This window comes from Pavona decussata, unplaced genomic scaffold, assembly GCF_977016875.1.
Source record: "Pavona decussata unplaced genomic scaffold, jaPavDecu1.1 SCAFFOLD_102, whole genome shotgun sequence".
In the NCBI taxonomy this organism is placed as follows: Eukaryota; Metazoa; Cnidaria; class Anthozoa; order Scleractinia; family Agariciidae; genus Pavona; species Pavona decussata.
In genome coordinates this window covers 5,468,259-5,486,360 of record NW_028145517.1, presented here as the reverse complement: position 1 = coordinate 5,486,360, position 18,102 = coordinate 5,468,259, and the positions used below count along the sequence as shown (strand labels likewise).

The 18,102-nt window shown below is 39.3% G+C and overlaps 3 protein-coding genes and 1 non-coding gene across 4 annotated transcripts; 2 read left to right on the top strand and 2 right to left on the bottom strand.

The window, feature by feature from the left end:
- The first annotated feature begins 799 nt into the window (after nucleotides 1-799).
- Nucleotides 800-4,738, top strand: LOC146471845 (arylamine N-acetyltransferase, pineal gland isozyme NAT-10-like). The gene has a single exon (XM_085120409.1). It carries the CDS (start codon nucleotides 820-822, stop codon nucleotides 1,729-1,731), a length of 912 nt encoding a protein of 303 aa, XP_084976535.1. The 5' UTR covers nucleotides 800-819; the 3' UTR covers nucleotides 1,732-4,738.
- Nucleotides 4,739-8,187: 3,449 nt separating this feature from the next.
- On the top strand, nucleotides 8,188-10,766 carry LOC146471844 (arylamine N-acetyltransferase, pineal gland isozyme NAT-10-like). Its single transcript, XM_085120779.1, has 2 exons — nucleotides 8,188-8,271; nucleotides 8,381-10,766. The coding sequence occupies exons 1-2, from the start codon at nucleotides 8,188-8,190 to the stop codon at nucleotides 9,314-9,316; spliced, it is 1,020 nt and encodes a 339-aa protein (XP_084976905.1). The 3' UTR covers nucleotides 9,317-10,766.
- A 1,113-nt stretch (nucleotides 10,767-11,879) lies between these two features.
- LOC146471842 (adenosine receptor A3-like) lies at nucleotides 11,880-18,069 on the bottom strand. The gene is made up of 2 exons (XM_085120408.1): nucleotides 16,110-18,069; nucleotides 11,880-13,543 (listed from the first exon to the last, which is right to left on the bottom strand). The coding sequence occupies exon 2, from the start codon at nucleotides 13,261-13,263 to the stop codon at nucleotides 11,974-11,976; it is 1,290 nt and encodes a 429-aa protein (XP_084976534.1). The 5' UTR covers nucleotides 13,264-13,543; nucleotides 16,110-18,069; the 3' UTR covers nucleotides 11,880-11,973.
- Nucleotides 17,626-17,699, bottom strand: Trnas-aga (transfer RNA serine (anticodon AGA)). The gene has a single exon. It is a non-coding gene; the product is annotated as a tRNA-Ser (tRNA).
- Nucleotides 18,070-18,102: the final 33 nt, after the last annotated feature.

The following is an 18,102-nucleotide window of genomic DNA, read 5'->3' as shown; positions in this document are numbered from 1 at the left end:
ACGAAACGTATTTAGAACAGTTTACTTTGTGCGTTGTGTGGTGCCCTGCATTCAAAGGTTTCATAATTATGAGAAAGAAATAGAGAGCGGAAATTCAGAAAATGTTTAAATTGCGAAATTTTGTCCCCACCTCTATTCACTAAAGTCTGGTTGTTTGAGAGCCGTTAAACGCTAATCTCCGATTAGAAATCAACTGAGGTTTTCATCTCGCTCGTTAAAAATATATTTAAAAGCTCATTTTAAAATAATGGAAAAAAAAGGGTCTTAGTCAAAACCATGTGACAAAAATCTTTTGGAAGTTCTTTATTGATTAGTAATAAACTCTAATCAACGCTTTTGATGAACTAGGCCCAAGGAGTGTGGGATAAGAAAAACTTTTGAATGCAGAGGTCCACAGAACGCAGGAATTAAACTTGCTGGTAATTTTGCCGGATCTCTCTTGTGAAAGACCTCGTGTCAGGCGTCACTTGAACGTGAAAATACAAAACTGAATGCAAGGCTGGCACTACGGCAAAGGGCAGATTTATTGTTGGCCAATATTTCGACAAATAGAATTAGTCTTCCTCAGAGCCAGAGCTATACTGGCCCTGAGGAAGACTATTTCTATGAGTGTGGGATGCCTGTGGCTGGAAATTGTGATTCGTGGACAAAACGTTTTAAGTCCAACAGTTAAACGATCGTAAAAACATTAGATGGCTCGGAATTTATCATTACTCTTTTACTGTATTACAAACATGGTAACACCAGCTGCCCATCAGGAAAGTAGGTTGCGTAGAGGAGGTGAGGAGAGGAGGGCTGGGGAGGAGTTGGGAATCCAAGATGGCGGTAGGGTTCACCCTAAACGAAGCTCAGGAATATTTAGCTCGCATTCACTATAGAGGGCCCAAAGGACCAACGATCGATACGTTGTCAGAGCTGCAACGATGTCATATTTTAACAGTGCCATTTGAAAACCTAAGCGTGTTTGGAAAGGAGAAAATAATCCTCTCCAAAGATTGGCTGTTTGATAAGATCGTGTGTCGACATCGTGGTGGATTTTGCTTTGAGCTCAACGCCATGTTTTCCTTTCTTCTTGATTATTTTGGATTTGACTACAAGACACATGCTGCTATGGTGTATAGCCGGGAGACAGGACGTATGGGCACACCGTTTGATCATCGAGTTCTCATGGTGAACATCGATGGGGAGTCGTGGCTGACTGATGTGGGTTTTGGTGACTCGTTTTGGATGCCTCTTCGTTTCACCGGCTTGGCCGAACAACAAGAGCGACAAAGTGGAACTTATCGAATTCGGAAGGATGGAGACTTTTACATCTACGAGGAAAAATTAAAAGTAATCGTCGGTGATTTTGGTCGAGAAGAAATTGCTAAAGAGCAGTTTACCAGCCCTGGAGATTCTTTGTGGGCCCCAAGATATCGATTTGATCTCATTCCGAGACAGACAGAAGACTTCCACAAAATGCTTGTTTATCACCAAACAGATGCCGAATCTCCATTTACTCACGACCGCATATGCACTGTTGCAAAACTTTGGGGAAGAGTGACGCTTTCAGGAAGTAAACTTGTAACTACTACATACCTGGGAGACAACAAGATCAAGAAAGAATCCAAGGAAATTTTAGGAGGCGAAGAAGAGGTTGTTGAGGAACTTGAGCAGAAATTTGGAATTAGAAGAGACACTTGTTTTTATCCTGAAGGGTCGATGTTCTATGGCAAACAGTGGAACAAGTAGAGATTGTTGGACAGTAGCAATGATATGGAGAATGGGCTCGGTACAATCAATTTTGTCAGAGTAACATAGGGCTCTGTTAATACCAGCAATGCCCCCCCCCCCCCCCCCCAAGCATGTCACCCTGGATGTTTCCTCGTTTTATACTAACATTCCTCACAACGAAGGCATAGAAGCCTGCCGCCATTTTCTAAACACCCGTCAAGACAAATCACTTCCTGCTTAAAGTATATGTGATCTCGTAAGAATGATTCTTACAATGAACAACGTTTCCTTCAACAACGAACAGTATTTACGAGACAGCTATGGGAACCCGCATGGCACCTTCATATGCTAATCTATTCATGGGTAAATTTGAACAACACACAATTTGAAAACGCTCCGCTCAAGCCGTTCGTTTGGTGGAGGTTCAGCGATGACGTCTTTATGATATGGACAGGAGAGGAACACCTGAAAGATTTCATCAGATTATTAAACTCTATTCATGCGAATATCAAATTTACCCATGAATACTCAAATTCCTCTCACCAGACACTCCCTTTCAAAAAATCCCTTTCCTAGATTTCCAAGTCCACCTCAGCAACAACCACATCCAAACAGATCTCCATACAAAACCCACAGACAAGCATCAATACCTCCTCAAAACTTCATGCCACCCAAACCACACTAAACAAACTTTTCCATTCAGCCTTTTCCTGCGAATCCGTCGCATATGCTCTACCGACGCTTTCTTTGACAAACGAAGCGAAGAACTCATCAAGCACCTGGTCGAACGTGGTTATAGCCGCTATTCCCTACAAAGAGATGCAAATCGCGTGCGAGCAATCCCACGTCACGCAAAACTACAGCCATAAGAACAGAAAGCCACAAAACAGACAGAACACCCTTCTGTCATATCCTTCAATCCTGCTCTTTCCAAAATCTCATCTATTGTGAAGAAACATATCAACATCCTCCAGTCCTCCGCCAACTGCAAACAAGCTTTTCCTCATCCACCCCCCGGATCAACCCGTTATTGCCTACAAACGTAACGCAAGTCTACGTGATCTCCTGGTCCATTCCGAGCTACCTGAAAACAAGCCCTCCAATCAACAACCCGCTGGTATTCATAAATGCAACCGCCCACGATGCCTAACTTGCTCATTTCTCCAAGAAGGTCAAACGAACTACACGTTTTTGTTTTTTTTTACCACAAACGAAACACGTTAAAATTACTGAGTACATATCTTGCCATTCCAAAAACCTCATCCACTTAATCCAGTGTCAGAAGTGCCACTCGCAATACATTGGGGAGACAAATCGCCAACTAAATGAACGTTTCGGGGAGCACCGCAGATCTATCCTTAATCACCATCAACTAATCAACCCAACTCCTGTCTCGCTACATTTCAACCAACCTGGCCACTCAATCAACGACATCCACCTAAGCCCGCTTGAACGTATACGCAGCAAACGTGACTCAGTCAGAAAAGCTCGTGAAGCTCATTTAATCAACAAAGCTAAAGCTGCCGTTACACGTTGAAACTTTTAGCTGAAACTTGTGTGCAACGGCAAACGAGACCAGTTTCACGAAGTGGTGTTACACGGTGAAACTCTTGTTTTTTCACCACTGCGACCGTTGCAAGCCGTTGCAGAAGTAGAAAGTGGTTCTACTTTTTGTGAAACTTGTCTCGCAACGGAAGTTCGAAAAAGTTCCACGAAACCGACCAAGTTACACGGCGCAACGCCTGCTGAAACTTGTTTCGCAGCGCCGTTTCTTGGTATAAAAAGGTGTGACGATAGACGCCAATGACATCTCTCACTTGTAACTTAGTCCTAAACAGCCAATCATTGTCACGTATTTTATATCTTCATTTGTAACGATCCTTTTATGTTTCTCATTTTTCTTTGTCGTTCAGTCCCCGAGGAAGGTTTGTGTTGCAAACCGAAATATCGGGCAAAAATTTGTTGTTGTTTTGTTTTTTAACAAATATACAGTCGAGCCTGTATATAACGGCCCTGTATTAAGCGGCCATCCTCTATTAAGCGGCCAGTTTTCAAAGTCCCGATTTTTCGCTTATACAAACGCTGTATTTGTTACCTGTATTAGGCGGCCACCTCAATTAAGCGGCCGCGGCCACCCTGTACCAGTCCTATGTTTGTCTTTCTTTGTTATTTTTACCTGTATTAAGCGGCCACCCTTCAGTGAGAATTAAGCAATGTGTTATTTTATGCGGTATTTCATTGTGTTTAAAATGCGGTCCATCATCACGATAACGAAATAACACGTACAAAGCTACTGTAAGCTGATACTCGGCCGTTTAGTATCGTTAACTTTTCAGATGTCCGCAATGTGCTGAAGTACGTCGGTAGATACAGTACCATATCATGAACGCGAAAAAAAGTTTGTTTTGAATATGCTTTACTCTTTAGCTAAAAATTCCTCTTTAATTAGCTTGTTCTTCAGCCATGTGATGGAGAATGAATCGCCTTCAAAGATCACTGTCAGATGCTATAGAACATGCAGAACAACTACGGGCGTTTGCGCAGTACCATGGATAACAGGTCAATTGTCGCTGGCAGTGTCAACAGTTAACGACTTGCTCTACAAACAAACGTTTCAAATGCCGAAGCGCCAAACGCACGTGTCCCACTTTTTTAAGTCACCGTAATTCTTACTCTATTCTTAATTAACTTGAAGAATTTTATTTTCTATTGTACTACTTTTAATTAGCAACATTTCCGTTATAACTCCACTGTGAACGTAACAACTATGAAATGACGGAATGAGTTATTCTATTGTGAACTGTAAGTCATAGAAATACAGCACTGTATACCGTAGAAGAGCAGAGGACAATTTATTGCACTGCAGTGCTTTTACCCAATGTTACGTATATTATACCGTTAAGTTACATGCTGGCACTAAACTTTGTTTAAAGTATTGATCGCTTGAGAGAGTGTTGATTGTCCTACTGTTTTCTTTGCATGAAATGTTTTTGTGTGATACGCCATTAAAACTGACATTAGACCACGCCCAGTGAGTATTTTTAGTGATCCTGTATTAAGCGGCCACCTGTATTAAGCGGCTAGTTCCTCAGGTCCCAAGGGTGGCCGTTATATACAGGTTCGACTGTATTTCAGTTATTCTAGGCTTTGTTGTTTATTCTATCAAGCTCGTCATCTCCTCTGTAACCTGCAATAATACCCTCCCTCCCTCCCTACATCTCATCCTCTCGACCGCCGACTCTCGCGCTGCCACACTTTCGCGCCTTCCTGTATTAGTAGACACCACCCATAGGAAACCTAAGTATCTCGAGATGTACAGAACCTATGTGCAGTAACAAAAGTAGGCACAGACTTAATTCAGTTTAAACAAGCTTCCTTATGGATGGCACATAGGATGCCTTTTATATGGTTTCCCCTCTGTCCACATTCAAAAACTGATTTTAAAAAGGAGATCGAAAATGGAAGATTCTGAACTTTGTTGGTAATGAGAATGGCAAGGCTTTCAAGTAATATATGAAATGCTTGGAAGAGTGTTTCATGCAATGTCCAAACACCAAGGGTTGGGTTGAAAAATGAGATGCAGCCGAGTTTTCTTCTTCTTCTTCTTCTTCTTCTTCTTCTTCTTCTTCTTCTTCTTCTTCTTCTTCTTCTTCTTCTTCTTCTTCTTCTTCTTCTTCTTCTTCTTCTTCTTCTTCTTCTCTTTAAATTGGATGAAACACTCTTTGGAAAGTTTGATGTAGCTTCTCAAACCATTAATAATTCTTGGAGAAATTCAAAGCAAAATTTTTCACCAAATTTTTATGATAATTAAGATCGCATTTCCAAACCTCCTTTTCCTTTGTTTTCAGGCTTCTTGAATTATTAATGAGTTTGAGATTGGGGTATCATGAGACACAAACCATAACTATGAACAACACAATGAGCCAATCAGAAATACATAAAGATATGTAAATAGTGTGAAGTGGGTTTGGGTGGGTGTCTGGGGTGGGGTGGGGGAAGAGGAATATGCACAGTGGGGTGGGGTGGGTGGGAGGAAGATGTGTATCAACAAGTCATAATTGGCTTTAGTTTGACTTCTGTAGTTAAGATAAACTTGCAAGTTTTTGTAATAAATCATATACAGCACAGCTTAATAAAACATTTTTGATACTCAGAAACAGTTTTATCGCAGCATCGAAACCAATGGCTGGAAAGAAGTATCTTCAATGGTAATATATCAAACACGAGAAAGCATGTTTCTTCAGATATCCAAACGCTGAGAAGTAGGTTGAAAAAACGAAGTGGAAACGACTTTTTTTAAATGACTTCGAGGTGTTTGGATATCTGATGAAACACACTTTCGAGTGTTTGATATGTCTTCTCAAATGATCTCTAATTCGTGGAGAAATTCAAGGCCAAAGTTGGCAAAATTTGATGGTAATTAGGAACACATATCCAAACCACGGTCACAGTAGTGATTTTCATTGTTTTCTCTTGATGAATTATTAATGAGTTTGAGAAGTTTAGATGGAAAACGTTTTGGAAACGCGGTCTTAAAAATCTCCCTTTTTAACTAAAAAACGAACAAAATCATGCGAGTAATGGAAGATCAGAGCCATGGGAGCAGGCGCCATGTTTTATCATTTTGAAATGCGTGGGATTTACATAGCGTGCTGTTATGATTCAAACCAACCCACAAGCAAAGGAAGTCCTCTTCGAATTTTCAAGAAAAATCCCCTTCCCAAATTTCCTTTGCTTTTAGAATGTGTCAGTGAAAAAGATAAACAAAAAATTAGAGCAACAGAAATAAAGGTGATGATTGCAAAGGCCATGTTTGCAAGATCGTTTCTTTAAAGTTGAGTTTTATGCATTGCAAGACAAAGGCTTTTACAGCCCAATCACGCATCTCTTATATCAGCAGGGAATCCTCTAACAATACAATCACAAAAGCTTAAATATTCATGTCAGGTACGACCGAGATCCCCAAATAATTATGATTCGATGGTCATTGTTAAATTTGTGTTAATAACTAGTTCGTGAGATCAGCACAGCTGCAACTGAACAAGTTTCATCCAATTTTAACTCAGCCGCGGAAAAAAAAATGTTCCATGCAACTAAGCTGACAACAGAAATATGGTGAATCTTTTAACATTTTTCAAGTAGGTGATGGAATACTTATAACTTTTGACCCAGACTCCAAATAAATTTGTCTCTCTACGTCTAGGTGTTAAATAACACTTACTAGCTCGGTTACGGAGACTTAAAAAACTGTTAGGAGTGACTTTCCTATAAAGGAACATCCCCGGTGGAGTTAAATACATCGTCCGCGGACCTTTAATAGGCAGGGACCGGAGGGAGGGGTTATCAGATTTTCTCTCATTGTAACTTTGGCACTGAAGGAGACTTGTGATACTAGTTGAAACTGATTGGCCCAAATCAAGGTTCCCTTTACCGTTATGTCAGCCCTGCAATCAATTTGGTTTATTTACACGTAAAGTGACGTCTGCCACGTGCATTTCTACTACAAGAGATCCGGCAACGAAACGTATTCAGAACAGTTTACTTTTTGCGTTGTGTGGTGCCCTGCATTCAAAGGTTTCATAATTATGAGAAAGAAATAGAGAGCAGAGGTTCAGAAAATGTTAAAATTGCGAATTTTTTTCCCCAGGACTTTTGTTCACTAAAGCCTGGTTGTTTGAGAGCCGTTAAACGCTAATCTCCGATTAGAAATCAACTGAGGTTTTCATTTCGCTCGTTAAAAATATTCTTAAAAGCTTATTTTAAATTATTTTAAGATAATGGAACGTTTTTGACTTAGTGGTGAGAACTATAGCTAAAACCCATTTCTATGCACATACTGATCCAATCCTTAGAAAACTTGGTATTTTAAAATTTCATGACATACACCTATTTCAATTAGGTTTATTCATGTACTCTTACCAAAACCGTACCCTTCCTTTAAAATTTGACAGTAAATTCACCTTACAGAAAGAAATTCATTCGTATCATACAAGAAACTCTCATTTATATCGTTTGCCTCTTTGTCGAACTAACATCAAACAATTTTCCGTTTTTTACCAGGGACCTAAATTTTACAACTCCTTGTGTACCGAAATCGTCAACTCGTCCTCCTCTATCTCCTTTAAAAAAGCACTTAAGGCGTTTTTCTATAATAACTATTAGTAGTTTTAATTTTCTTGTAGCTTTTCTTTTCGTAATATATCCTTCCGTTTGACATTGTAATTGTATGAAATTGTAATTGTATCCGTCGTCGTGTTCTTATCTTCTTTTTTGATTTCATCTTGTAAAATAATAACTGAGGAGACCTAATTAATATAAGCTTCATAGTTTCCTTTAGGTCTCCTCGCCATTGTTACATCTATCCTTTTTTTTTTTTGCTTTTGTTTTTTTTTGTTTTTTTTTTTGTTTACATTGTATTTGTGGTGTGGCAAAATAAACTTACTTAATGGAAAAGAAACGGTCTTCAGCAAAACCATGGGAGAAAAATCATTTGGAAGATCTTTATTGATTAGTAATTTAACTCGAATCAACGCTTTTGGTGAACTGGACCCAAGGAGTGTGGGATGCCTGTGGTTGGAAATTGTCATCCGTGGGCAAAACGTTTTAGTCCAACAGTTAAACGATCGTAAAAACTTTAGATGTTAGGAAAGTAGGTTGAGTGGAGGAGGGGAGGAGAGGAGGGCTGGGGAGGAGTTGGGTATCCAAGCTCACCCCAAACGAAGCTCAGGAATATTTAGCTCGCATTCACTATAAAGGGCCCAAAGAACCAACGATCGATACGTTGTCAGAGCTGCAACGATGTCATATTTTAACAGTGCCATTTGAAAATCTGAGCGTGTTTGGAAAGGAGAAAATAAGCTTGTCCAAAGATTGGCTGTTTGATAAGATCGTGTGTCGACATCGTGGTGGATTTTGCTTTGAGCTCAACACCATGTTTTCATTTCTTCTCAATTATTTTGGATTTGAGTACAAGACACATGCTGCTATGGTCTATTGCCAGAAGACAGGACGTATCGGCCCACCGTCTCATCGAGTTCTCATGGTGAATATCGAAGGTGAGTTGTGGCTGACTGATGTCGCTTTTGGTGACTCGTGTTGGATGCCTCTTCGTTTCACCGGCTTGGCCGAACAACAGGAGCAGCAAAGTGGAACTTATCGAATTAGGAAGGATGGAGACGTTTACATCTTCGAGGAAAAAGCTAAAATAATCGTCGATGATTTTGGCCGAGAAGAAATGGTGAAGGAACAATTTACCAGCCCAGGAGATCCTTCGTGGGCTCCAAGATTTGGATTTGATCTCATTCCGAGACAGACAGAAGACTTCCACAAAATGCTTGTTTATCACCAAACAGATGCCGAATCTCCATTTACTCACGACCGCATATGCACGGTTGCAAAACCTTGGGGAAGAGTGACGCTGTCAGGAGGTAAACTTGTAACTACTACATACCTGGGAGACAACAAGATCAAGAAAGAATCCAAGGAGATTTTAGGAGGCGAAGAAGAGGTTGTTGAGGAACTTGAGCAGAAATTTGGAATTAAAAGAGAAACTTGTTTCTATCCTGAAGGGTCGATGTTTTATGGCAAACAGTGGAACAACTAGAGATTGTTGGACAGTTGCAAGGTTCTTAATACAGTCAACTCTCTCATAGCGACCACTTCTCGTAAGCGACCACCTCCCGTAAGCGACCACCTCGTAAACAACCGTTTTGTTTCTCAGTTAAATACTGTTTTAAGAGCTCTCTCGTAAGCGACCACCACTCAAATTTCTTAAGGGACCGCGACCACTTTTTAGGCCAGAAATTACACATATTCTGTTGTTTTCTGTTTCCGGTAAGCTACCACCTAACATAATCACGTATGATCGCTTGTAAATCATAACTCAGAAGTGACAAAAGTTCAATTTTGATGACGCTTCCCCGGACTGCTGACAGATAACGACAGTTTACAGACAGAGAAGATGGCTATAATTAGACCTGTAGGTAAACGGGAATTGTTACAGTGATTAGTTCCAAAATGAACCATGAACCATGTTATACAAAGTTTCATCAGAAGAATGAATAGATGTGAAACAAATCAAATAAATTAGTTTCTATTTTCCTTATTTTAGCTGCTAAGGTAATATTTTTATGTAATTAATTAATCAATCCAGTATTAGGGTTAGTTTGTTGATCTTTCCCGTAAGCGACCACCTCCTGTAAGCGACCACTTTGTCGTGCACGAAGGGTGGTCGCTTACGAGAGAGTTGACTGTAGATTCTTTCTTATTTCTGAATGACAGTAAACTCATACCCAGGTCTTCAGAGTGGGAATAAGTGAATACAAGGTTAGCCCGTTTGTTTCTTTTGCAATAGGTTGTTTGCATTGCCACTATGTTGGTGTACAAAACAAAAAAAGATTTGTTCACCTAGTTTGCATAAGAATGGAAGTTAAGTCCCAGAGGAGAAAAATCTTACTGTTCCTGTACGTCACATACAAACCATCAATATGAAGGACCTTGAGATTGGAACATTATTGTACAGCAATGCTCCCATAGGCTCCTTTTCAACTGGTCACCAAACGACAGGGGCAAAAAGTTGGGAAGTTGGGATAGCACATAGGATGCCTTTTATATGGTTTCCCTTCTGTCCACATTCAAAAACTGATTTTAAAAAGGAGATCAAAAATGGAAGATTCTGAACTTTGTTGCTAATGAAGAAATTATGGCATGGCTTTCAAGTACTATATGAAACGCTTGGAAGAGTGTTTCATGCAATGTCCAAACATCAAGGTGTGGCTTCAAAAATGAGATGCAGCTGAATTCTTCTTCTTCTTCTTCTTAAAAGTTTGATATAACCTCTCAAACCATTATCAATTCTTGGAGAAATTCAAAGCAAAATTTGTCACCAAATTTTTTGATAATTAAGATCGCATTTCCAAACCTCCTTTTCCTTTGTTTTCAGGCTTCTTGAATTATTAATGAGTTTGAGATTGGGGTATCATGAGACACAAACCATAACTATGAACAACACAATGAGCCAATCAGAAATACATAAAGATAAGTAAATAGTGTGAAGTGGGTTTGGGTGGGTGTCTGGGGTGGGGTGGGGGAAGAGGAATATGCACAGTGGGGTGGGGTGGGAGGAAGATGTGTATCAACAAGTCATAATTGGCTTTAGTTTGACTTCTGTAGTTAAGATAGTCTTGCAAGTTTTTGTAACAAATTATATACAGCACAACTTAATAAAACATTTTCTAGCAGCATCAAAACCAATGGCTGGAAAGTAGCATCTTCAATGGTAATATATCAAACGCAAGAAAGCGTGTTTCATTAGATATCCAAACACTGAGAAGTAGGTTGAAAAAACGAAGTGGAGACGAGTTTTTTTTTAAATGACTTCAAGGTGTTTGGATATCTGATGAAACACACTTTCGATCGAGTGTTTGATATGGCTTCTCGAATGATCAATAATTCGTGGAGAAATTCAAGGCCAAATTTGGCAAAATTTGATGGTAATTAGGAACACATCCAAACCACGGTCACTGTAATGATTTTCATTGTTTTCTCTTGATGAATTATTAATGAGTTCGAGAAGCTTAGATGGGAAACGTTTTGGAAACGCGGTCTTAAAAATCTCCCTTTTTAACTGAAAAACGAACAAAATCATGCGAGTAATGGAAGAGCCATGGGAGCAGGCGCCATGTTTTATCATTTTGAAATGCGTGGGATTTACATAGCGTGCTGTTATGATTCAAACCAAACCACAAGCAAAGGAAGTCCTCTTCGAATTTTCAAGAAAAATCCCCTTCCCAAATTTCCTTTGCTTTGAAATTATGTGTCAGTGGAAAGGATAAACAAATTAGAGCAACAGAAATGAGGTGATGATTGCAAAGGCCAATCTTTGTAAGATCGTTTTCTTTAAAGTTGAGTTTTATGCATTGCGAAACAAAGGCTTTTTAAGACCAGGGCGCAGAAAAGAATATTCTTTTTTGCGCCCTGTTATACAGTATATATAATAGCGCGTCGCTAATATCAGCAGGGAATCCTCTAACAATACAATCACAAAAGCTTAAATTTCATTTTGAAGATTCATGTCAGGTACGACCGAGATCCCAAATAATTATGATTCGATGGTCATTGTTAAATTTATGTTAATAAACTAGCTCGTGAGATCAGCACAGCTGCAACAAGTTTTATCCAATTTTAATTCAGCCGCGAAAAATTTTTTTTTGTCCATGCAACTAAGCTGACAAAAGAAATATAGTGAATCTTGCACTGAGTTTAATCCCCAATCCATCCGTTCTTAATGACAGTCCTTTCCTGAACAGATTTAATAGCTTTTCTGTTTTTACGCCACTTTTCGTCCGGTACTTGTAATGTCAAAGGATAAACTGTCGCTGGAAGATGTCGAAGTTGATTAGTTTTGTCGGGAATTCCCGCCGCATTCATAGAGCTTTCCTCCCTTATAATGGCACACGCTGGATCCAATACCAGCTTTGGTCTCGCGGGTTCTTGACTATTCAAAAACTTTTTAGCGCTCGATCTGGTAAAAGTCCAAGAACTTCGTGAATCGCCTCGCTGTCCAGCTTGGTTCGTTTGCCTCGTGTCACCCGCAAAAATACTCCTTCGTATGTGGCGGTAAACTCGTTTAAGACCATTTCGAAATTGGCTTGTAATTAATGCATACATGATAGGATTGAGAGCGGAATTGACTTGCGTTAATACAATCGCAGTTAATATGAGTTGTTCTGGAATTCTGTCCCTGTCGTACACATTTATGAGAAGTTTTAAAGCGTACAAAGGAATCCAACAAATTGTATACACTCCAAGCACGATGTAAACCATTATAGTCTTTTTCGAGGATGATAATTTGACGGCTTTAGCTTTGTTCGTGGCATCGCGAACTTTAATGCTTACAATAGTTTTCGCGTGTCTTCTGGCGACTACATGTATCCTAATGTAGCAAAACACGGTGATGAAGTACGGCAGAATAACACAGGTTATAGTTTTGAAGAAAATAAATCCTCTTTTATCCGGAAAATGCAAAGAACAGTGTTGATTAGGGTTCAAGGAGAAATGTCCCCATCCAACAAGAGGACAGAGAGAAACGAAAATTGCTTGGAGCCATGTCCAGGCAATAACGAACGCTGTTCTTCGTTGCGTTACGATTATTTCATATCGAAGGCAGTTCAAAATACTGTGGTATCGATCCAGTGCAATTACGGCTACCGTTAATGAAGATGCGATTCCGTAAAATGAGTTAACAAATCCGTAGAATCCGCAAACTAATGTGTAGCTTATTCGTCGAGGCTCAGTTTGCGTGAGAAGGGAATCAATAGATGCAGGTACCAACACCATTCCAGCAATTAAATCAACAACGCATAGGTTTGCGATGAAAAAATTAGTGCACGTACGAAGACGATTGTTCTTCGAAAGAATCACCAGCACCAACACATTGGAAGTGATGTTAACTACAGCTGTAAAAATTAGCACAACGGCGTAACATGTCGAAATTTGCGATGACCGTTTGTCCCCGCTTCTTCCCATTTGCATTGTATCATTTTCCTCCATGGTCGAAACGGAGATGACAGTTATCGCGTAGGACTGTCTTGTTTTGCCCGGTTTTCTTTTGAAGTTTAATTTGCGAAACGAGCCGAGGCGTCAACTTTACAACAGCTTATTCTTTTGATTTGTAGACCTTCTCGTTGTTACATCCCACACAAACCGTAATTCTGAGGGCACGTAATGTTTACTTCACAAAAACAAAGCGCACTTGGTTCCATGAATTTGATTTGATCCTTTTTGCCGCCACATTTATATTTCATGCGTGTTTTCCCATTCTGTGGTACACCTGGTGACGAAACATGCATGATATCATGACAATTAGAATAAAGCTGTAAACAGTGCAGTTTGTGAATCCATTACTCATTGGTTTGTCGTATTTTGAGGTTTAATTCAACGAAAATGAAAGCAGATAAAAAAAACCATTAGATATGTCAAACTGCTAAATATAAATTATGTGTTTACTTTTACATGTAATTGTAATGGATCAGCGTTCACTTTTAAGTTTGTTCTTCAGAAATCATTGAGACATTTTATTTTTCGGGGATTTAAAAGCTACCTCTTACAGGAAGTATTTATTTTTTTATTATTATTAAAAACTGACTCAAGGACAACGCAGTTGCAGAATTTTGATTGGTTTAGCGGCCATGGTATTTATGAACCATTATACAATGCCCCACAAATATGGTACGAGTTCGCATCAAGGAGAATAGAAAATATCCCTAAATCAGCAAGATTTAGCGATTTTCATGTTTGTTTCTTAATAAAACAATTAACGAGGCGCGCTTTCAATCATCTTATTTCAAACGCGCGCTCGTGGAATAATGGTCAATTGTCATTTAAATATCTTTAGCAGCCGCAATGAAGCTGCACGCGACATAAGGATGGCTCATAAAATATTGATCAGTGTTTTCTTCAGTTCATTCTTAGTGGGAACTTCAATTAATACTTCAACTTAAAAGTGAACTTAACAATATTTAACGACCTGAATGGATGTAACTAAACAGATGTAACTCTGCACTATAGTTTTGAATTGCAAAACGTGAAATATTCTATTTTTGCCAAAAGAAAGCGACTGGCATTGACAACTGCACGAGTGCGTCTCGCGTGATGCCAGTTAAAATGTTTCATATTTTGTCATAAACTATTTATGATAAAAAAAAAACAAAACAAAAATAGCAACGTAACAATCTTTTGAAAGGACGCGGCGAGACAGAACAGAGCGCCAATTAGTCGGCGTTTTAGCTGGATCTTTAGAATTCCATCGGAAAAGATATCGCACGAAGTTTTCACGAAACCTGATGAATCTAAAATCTAACGCTGGACTAAAGAAACTGCGTTTTTTGTTCAATATGGCATAAAAACTGCAGTAAATGATGAGCTCACATAGTTTGCATAAAAATGGAAGTTACTCTCAAAGGAGAAAAATCTTATTGCTCCTAACCACCAACATAGCCGCCATGACGTGCAACCTATTGAGGGTTTTTTTGCATATGGTCGTCAGAAAATTCAAGTCAGTCTACTAAAAGCTCCTACAGTTCGACTCGCAACGAATGTTGTGTTGCAAATTGCGATTTTCGGCCACGCATTTTATCATCTGTGTTCGCAACAAATTTTCATGTTGCAGAAGGTCAACGTTGTTTCAACTTTTTTCAACAAAAAAATTCACGTGTTGCACGCTGTGATGTGATGATTCGTAAAACAGAAAATCGCAACTAGAAGCGCAACATTTGTTGAACGAGAAGTTAAGTTGCACGTCGTAAAAGCTGCCCGTACGACCTCCAGCTGTTGATAAGTCGTATTACGTAATCAATAACCAGTGGATCACTATAAAATTCAAACTATTACAATTTATCTACTAGATGGCGACTTATTTGTCTGGAATAAGTTTATCAGTCTACTCTTTGAACAACTGGTTGATATTGTAACCTACGTGAAGACTTACCCACCCACCCGGAGAATAACGGGCGGGAACTGAAAATTCATGGTTACGTTAAAAAACAGAATTATAGCCAACTCTGCTCTGTGCACCTCGTTGGCTATCTATCATCATCATCTTCAGTATCCAACGCGCTTGTGGCCCGGTATATTTTTTAAATGTAAAATGTTTCGTTTTCCATCGCCCGACCGACCTAATAGCATTCCAGAAAGTAAGTATTCCTGGCTCGATCACTGACGTTTTTCGGGTGTTTCCACTTTCTGCTAACTCTGACACTTCGGAAAACAGCCGCATTAACGACGGCTTCGATCCGAAATACACTTGGCCATATTTTAGAGCGATAACTGCTCGTTGCAAACTTGTCGTAACAGTGAAGATATAATTAAGGCTGCCTTGGAATAGCTTATTTATGAATTCGTCATTTGTCATTTTTCTCGGTCGAGCCACTTTCGTGCGAGATAGCCATGAGAAACGAAGAACACAGATTAGGGAGAAAATTACACATATCGATGCAAATCACAGAAGCTCGCGCAAGTTATTATAATGATGCCTAAGCAAAGCACAGAAAAACTCTCTAGAAATACCTCGAACCTTACTAAACATCTTTTTCCAGTTCAGAGTGTATGAATATTATTATTTTATTAGTTTTGTCTTCACACGTGCTTGAGGATAATTTGAAAAAGTGCGATACGCCCAATAAGCTTTCTTATCGTTGGATTAATGTTTGCGCCATTTATGTTGGTTGAAACCTCTTTTAGTAAACAAGTGATTTCATTTTTGCACTACAAAATTTTCGAATTTGCTCACAAATTGCTGCAAAAAACGTTTACCGATTCAAGTCGCAAAGTTTCCCGCCGTCATTATTGTAAGGATTATCGTCCAAATTGGTTAGAAGTTAGTAAAAATTCTTACTCACGGAAGACAGGAAAAGGTCTCAGTCGTAAGCCAGTGAAACCTTTTGGCTGCCAAAATCTGGAAACTTGCTTTAGTGATGCTTCCGTGACTCTGGGTAATGATTCGCAGTAATGGTTTCGTTGGATTCGACAGGCAATAGTCACCGCACAATTGTCACGGCAGGGCCCTATTGAAGTACATCACTTCTTCTTGCGTTTTAAAAAGCGATTTAGCCTCCAAGCAATTATAAGCGTTCAAATGAACAGCTGAATATCTACATACCGTCTCGCCGGTTCAGACAGTCTTAATGAATGGTTGATGCATGGTAAACGGTAGCGGAACTTGCTGTCATGTGCACGCACTTATCGCGACACAGTTATGCAAGCTGTTTGGATAAGTTCGCAGCTTTTATGAAATGAAGTCGTGAAAAGTCATAACCTGTATTTGCACAAGTACGATGATGAATGGCTTAATAAAACAAATCTTTTCATATGTTGACGAAGTTTGTCGTTTGTTTTGTACCCATTTATTAGAAAGAAAGAAGACTTACAAATACTAATTACAACTACATTTCTCTGTAATTTATTATGCACATCGCAGTTTCCTCTTAGAAATTCTTGTGAAGCTAAGTCGTTATTTCTGTTTACTATTTATATTACTGGCCTATAAAATGCTAGCATTTCATAACCCTAATACCATTGTAGGAGTTGTCCGTTAAATCGGTCAGCGAGGTACGTAGCAATTAAAGGGAACATGACTTATACAGACTTGACTCAGTCACTAGTTGATCAAAATTTAATACATCTTACCCCGGGGACAGCCAACCCTGCATCAGTTTCGGTGGATATCTATTGGCGGGATATAAGGCCTTCATCACCTCAGAAATGCTAATTTAGTCGTAAAGAAAATCTGCAGTTTTGTTCGGCAACATTTCAGCTCAAAATTTTGCAGCGCTGGAAAACTTTTTCGGAGGGACAAATGTCTCGATAAAAATGCGAACAAACTGGGTCAGCTAGCATTTTAGGAAAGCAAGCAACAGCGCGCAAATTCGGGAAATAGGATTCCGTTTGCTAAAATCTTCCGTGACTTAACTGAATTTTTAGCTAAAACATCCGAGCAGAACACTGATTCTGCATGTATTATCTTACCGGCACAGTATGCCTGTGAAAGGCCATCAGTCAAGCGATCTGGATCGAAACACAAGAGCCAACATTTTAAGTGCTTTTCTCGTTGCGTGCCTCTGTTTATCTCTGTTTTTTAGAACCGGCACCGACGTCCTTATTGCCTTCACACCTTTTGTGAACAATTTTATAAGGCAGGCAGGTTGGGTAAATAGAGAAATTAATCGACTTAAAAACCGTATTCAAGAGTGACCTCGGTTAAACGCCCCCTAAAACCAATGCTTCTTAGTGAGTGGACGGTCAAAAAAATAAGTAAGTAAGTGAGTGAGTGAGTGAGTGAGTGAGTGAGTGAGTGAGTAAGTAAATAAATAAACATAAATGTAAATAAGAGAGAAACAAAGACTCGGAAAAAATCCGAGTCCCAGATGGGATTTGAACCCACGACCCTCCGTGATCTAGTCGGATGCTCTAACCACTGAGCTACTGGAGACTCTTATTCACATTTATATCTTGTTGTTGTTGTTTGTCCGTTAGTACACTCACTTGGGAGGTTGGTTGGACGCATCTAAATAAATAAATAAATAAATAAATAAATAAATAAATAAATAAATAAATGCCCTGGGGAATTGTTTTGGGGAAGCAGTCTATTCAGATAGCTCAGTGGAATAAAGGAAAAATCTCCATGTTTCTGAAGGTCCTTCAGTGGCCTTGTTTTTCGAAGTCACGCCCTCTTGATGAACCTATGCGGACTGAGTTAAAAGAATTTTGATTTTCCTTTCTAAAATTTACACAAGTACAACTACAAAAGGTTTTTTTGTCTTCAAAATGTTCAAAACATTCAGATGCTGCCTTGAGAAATTCTCCTTCTGTACTTCTGGCCTGGACAATGCTCAT

What these genes read in the sequence shown, in the direction of transcription:
- LOC146471845 (XM_085120409.1), top strand. Translation starts at nt 820, where the DNA reads ATGGCGGTAGGGTTCACCCTAAACGAAGCTCAGGAATATTTAGCTCGC.
- LOC146471844 (XM_085120779.1), top strand. Translation starts at nt 8,188, where the DNA reads ATGGGAGAAAAATCATTTGGAAGATCTTTATTGATTAGTAATTTAACT. An exon ending in GTGAACTGGACCCAAGGAGT is followed by an intron (nt 8,272 to 8,380) that starts GTGGGATGCCTG and finishes TGAGTGGAGGAG; the next exon opens with GGGAGGAGAGGAGGGCTGGG.
- LOC146471842 (XM_085120408.1), bottom strand. Translation starts at nt 13,263, where the DNA reads ATGGAGGAAAATGATACAATGCAAATGGGAAGAAGCGGGGACAAACGG.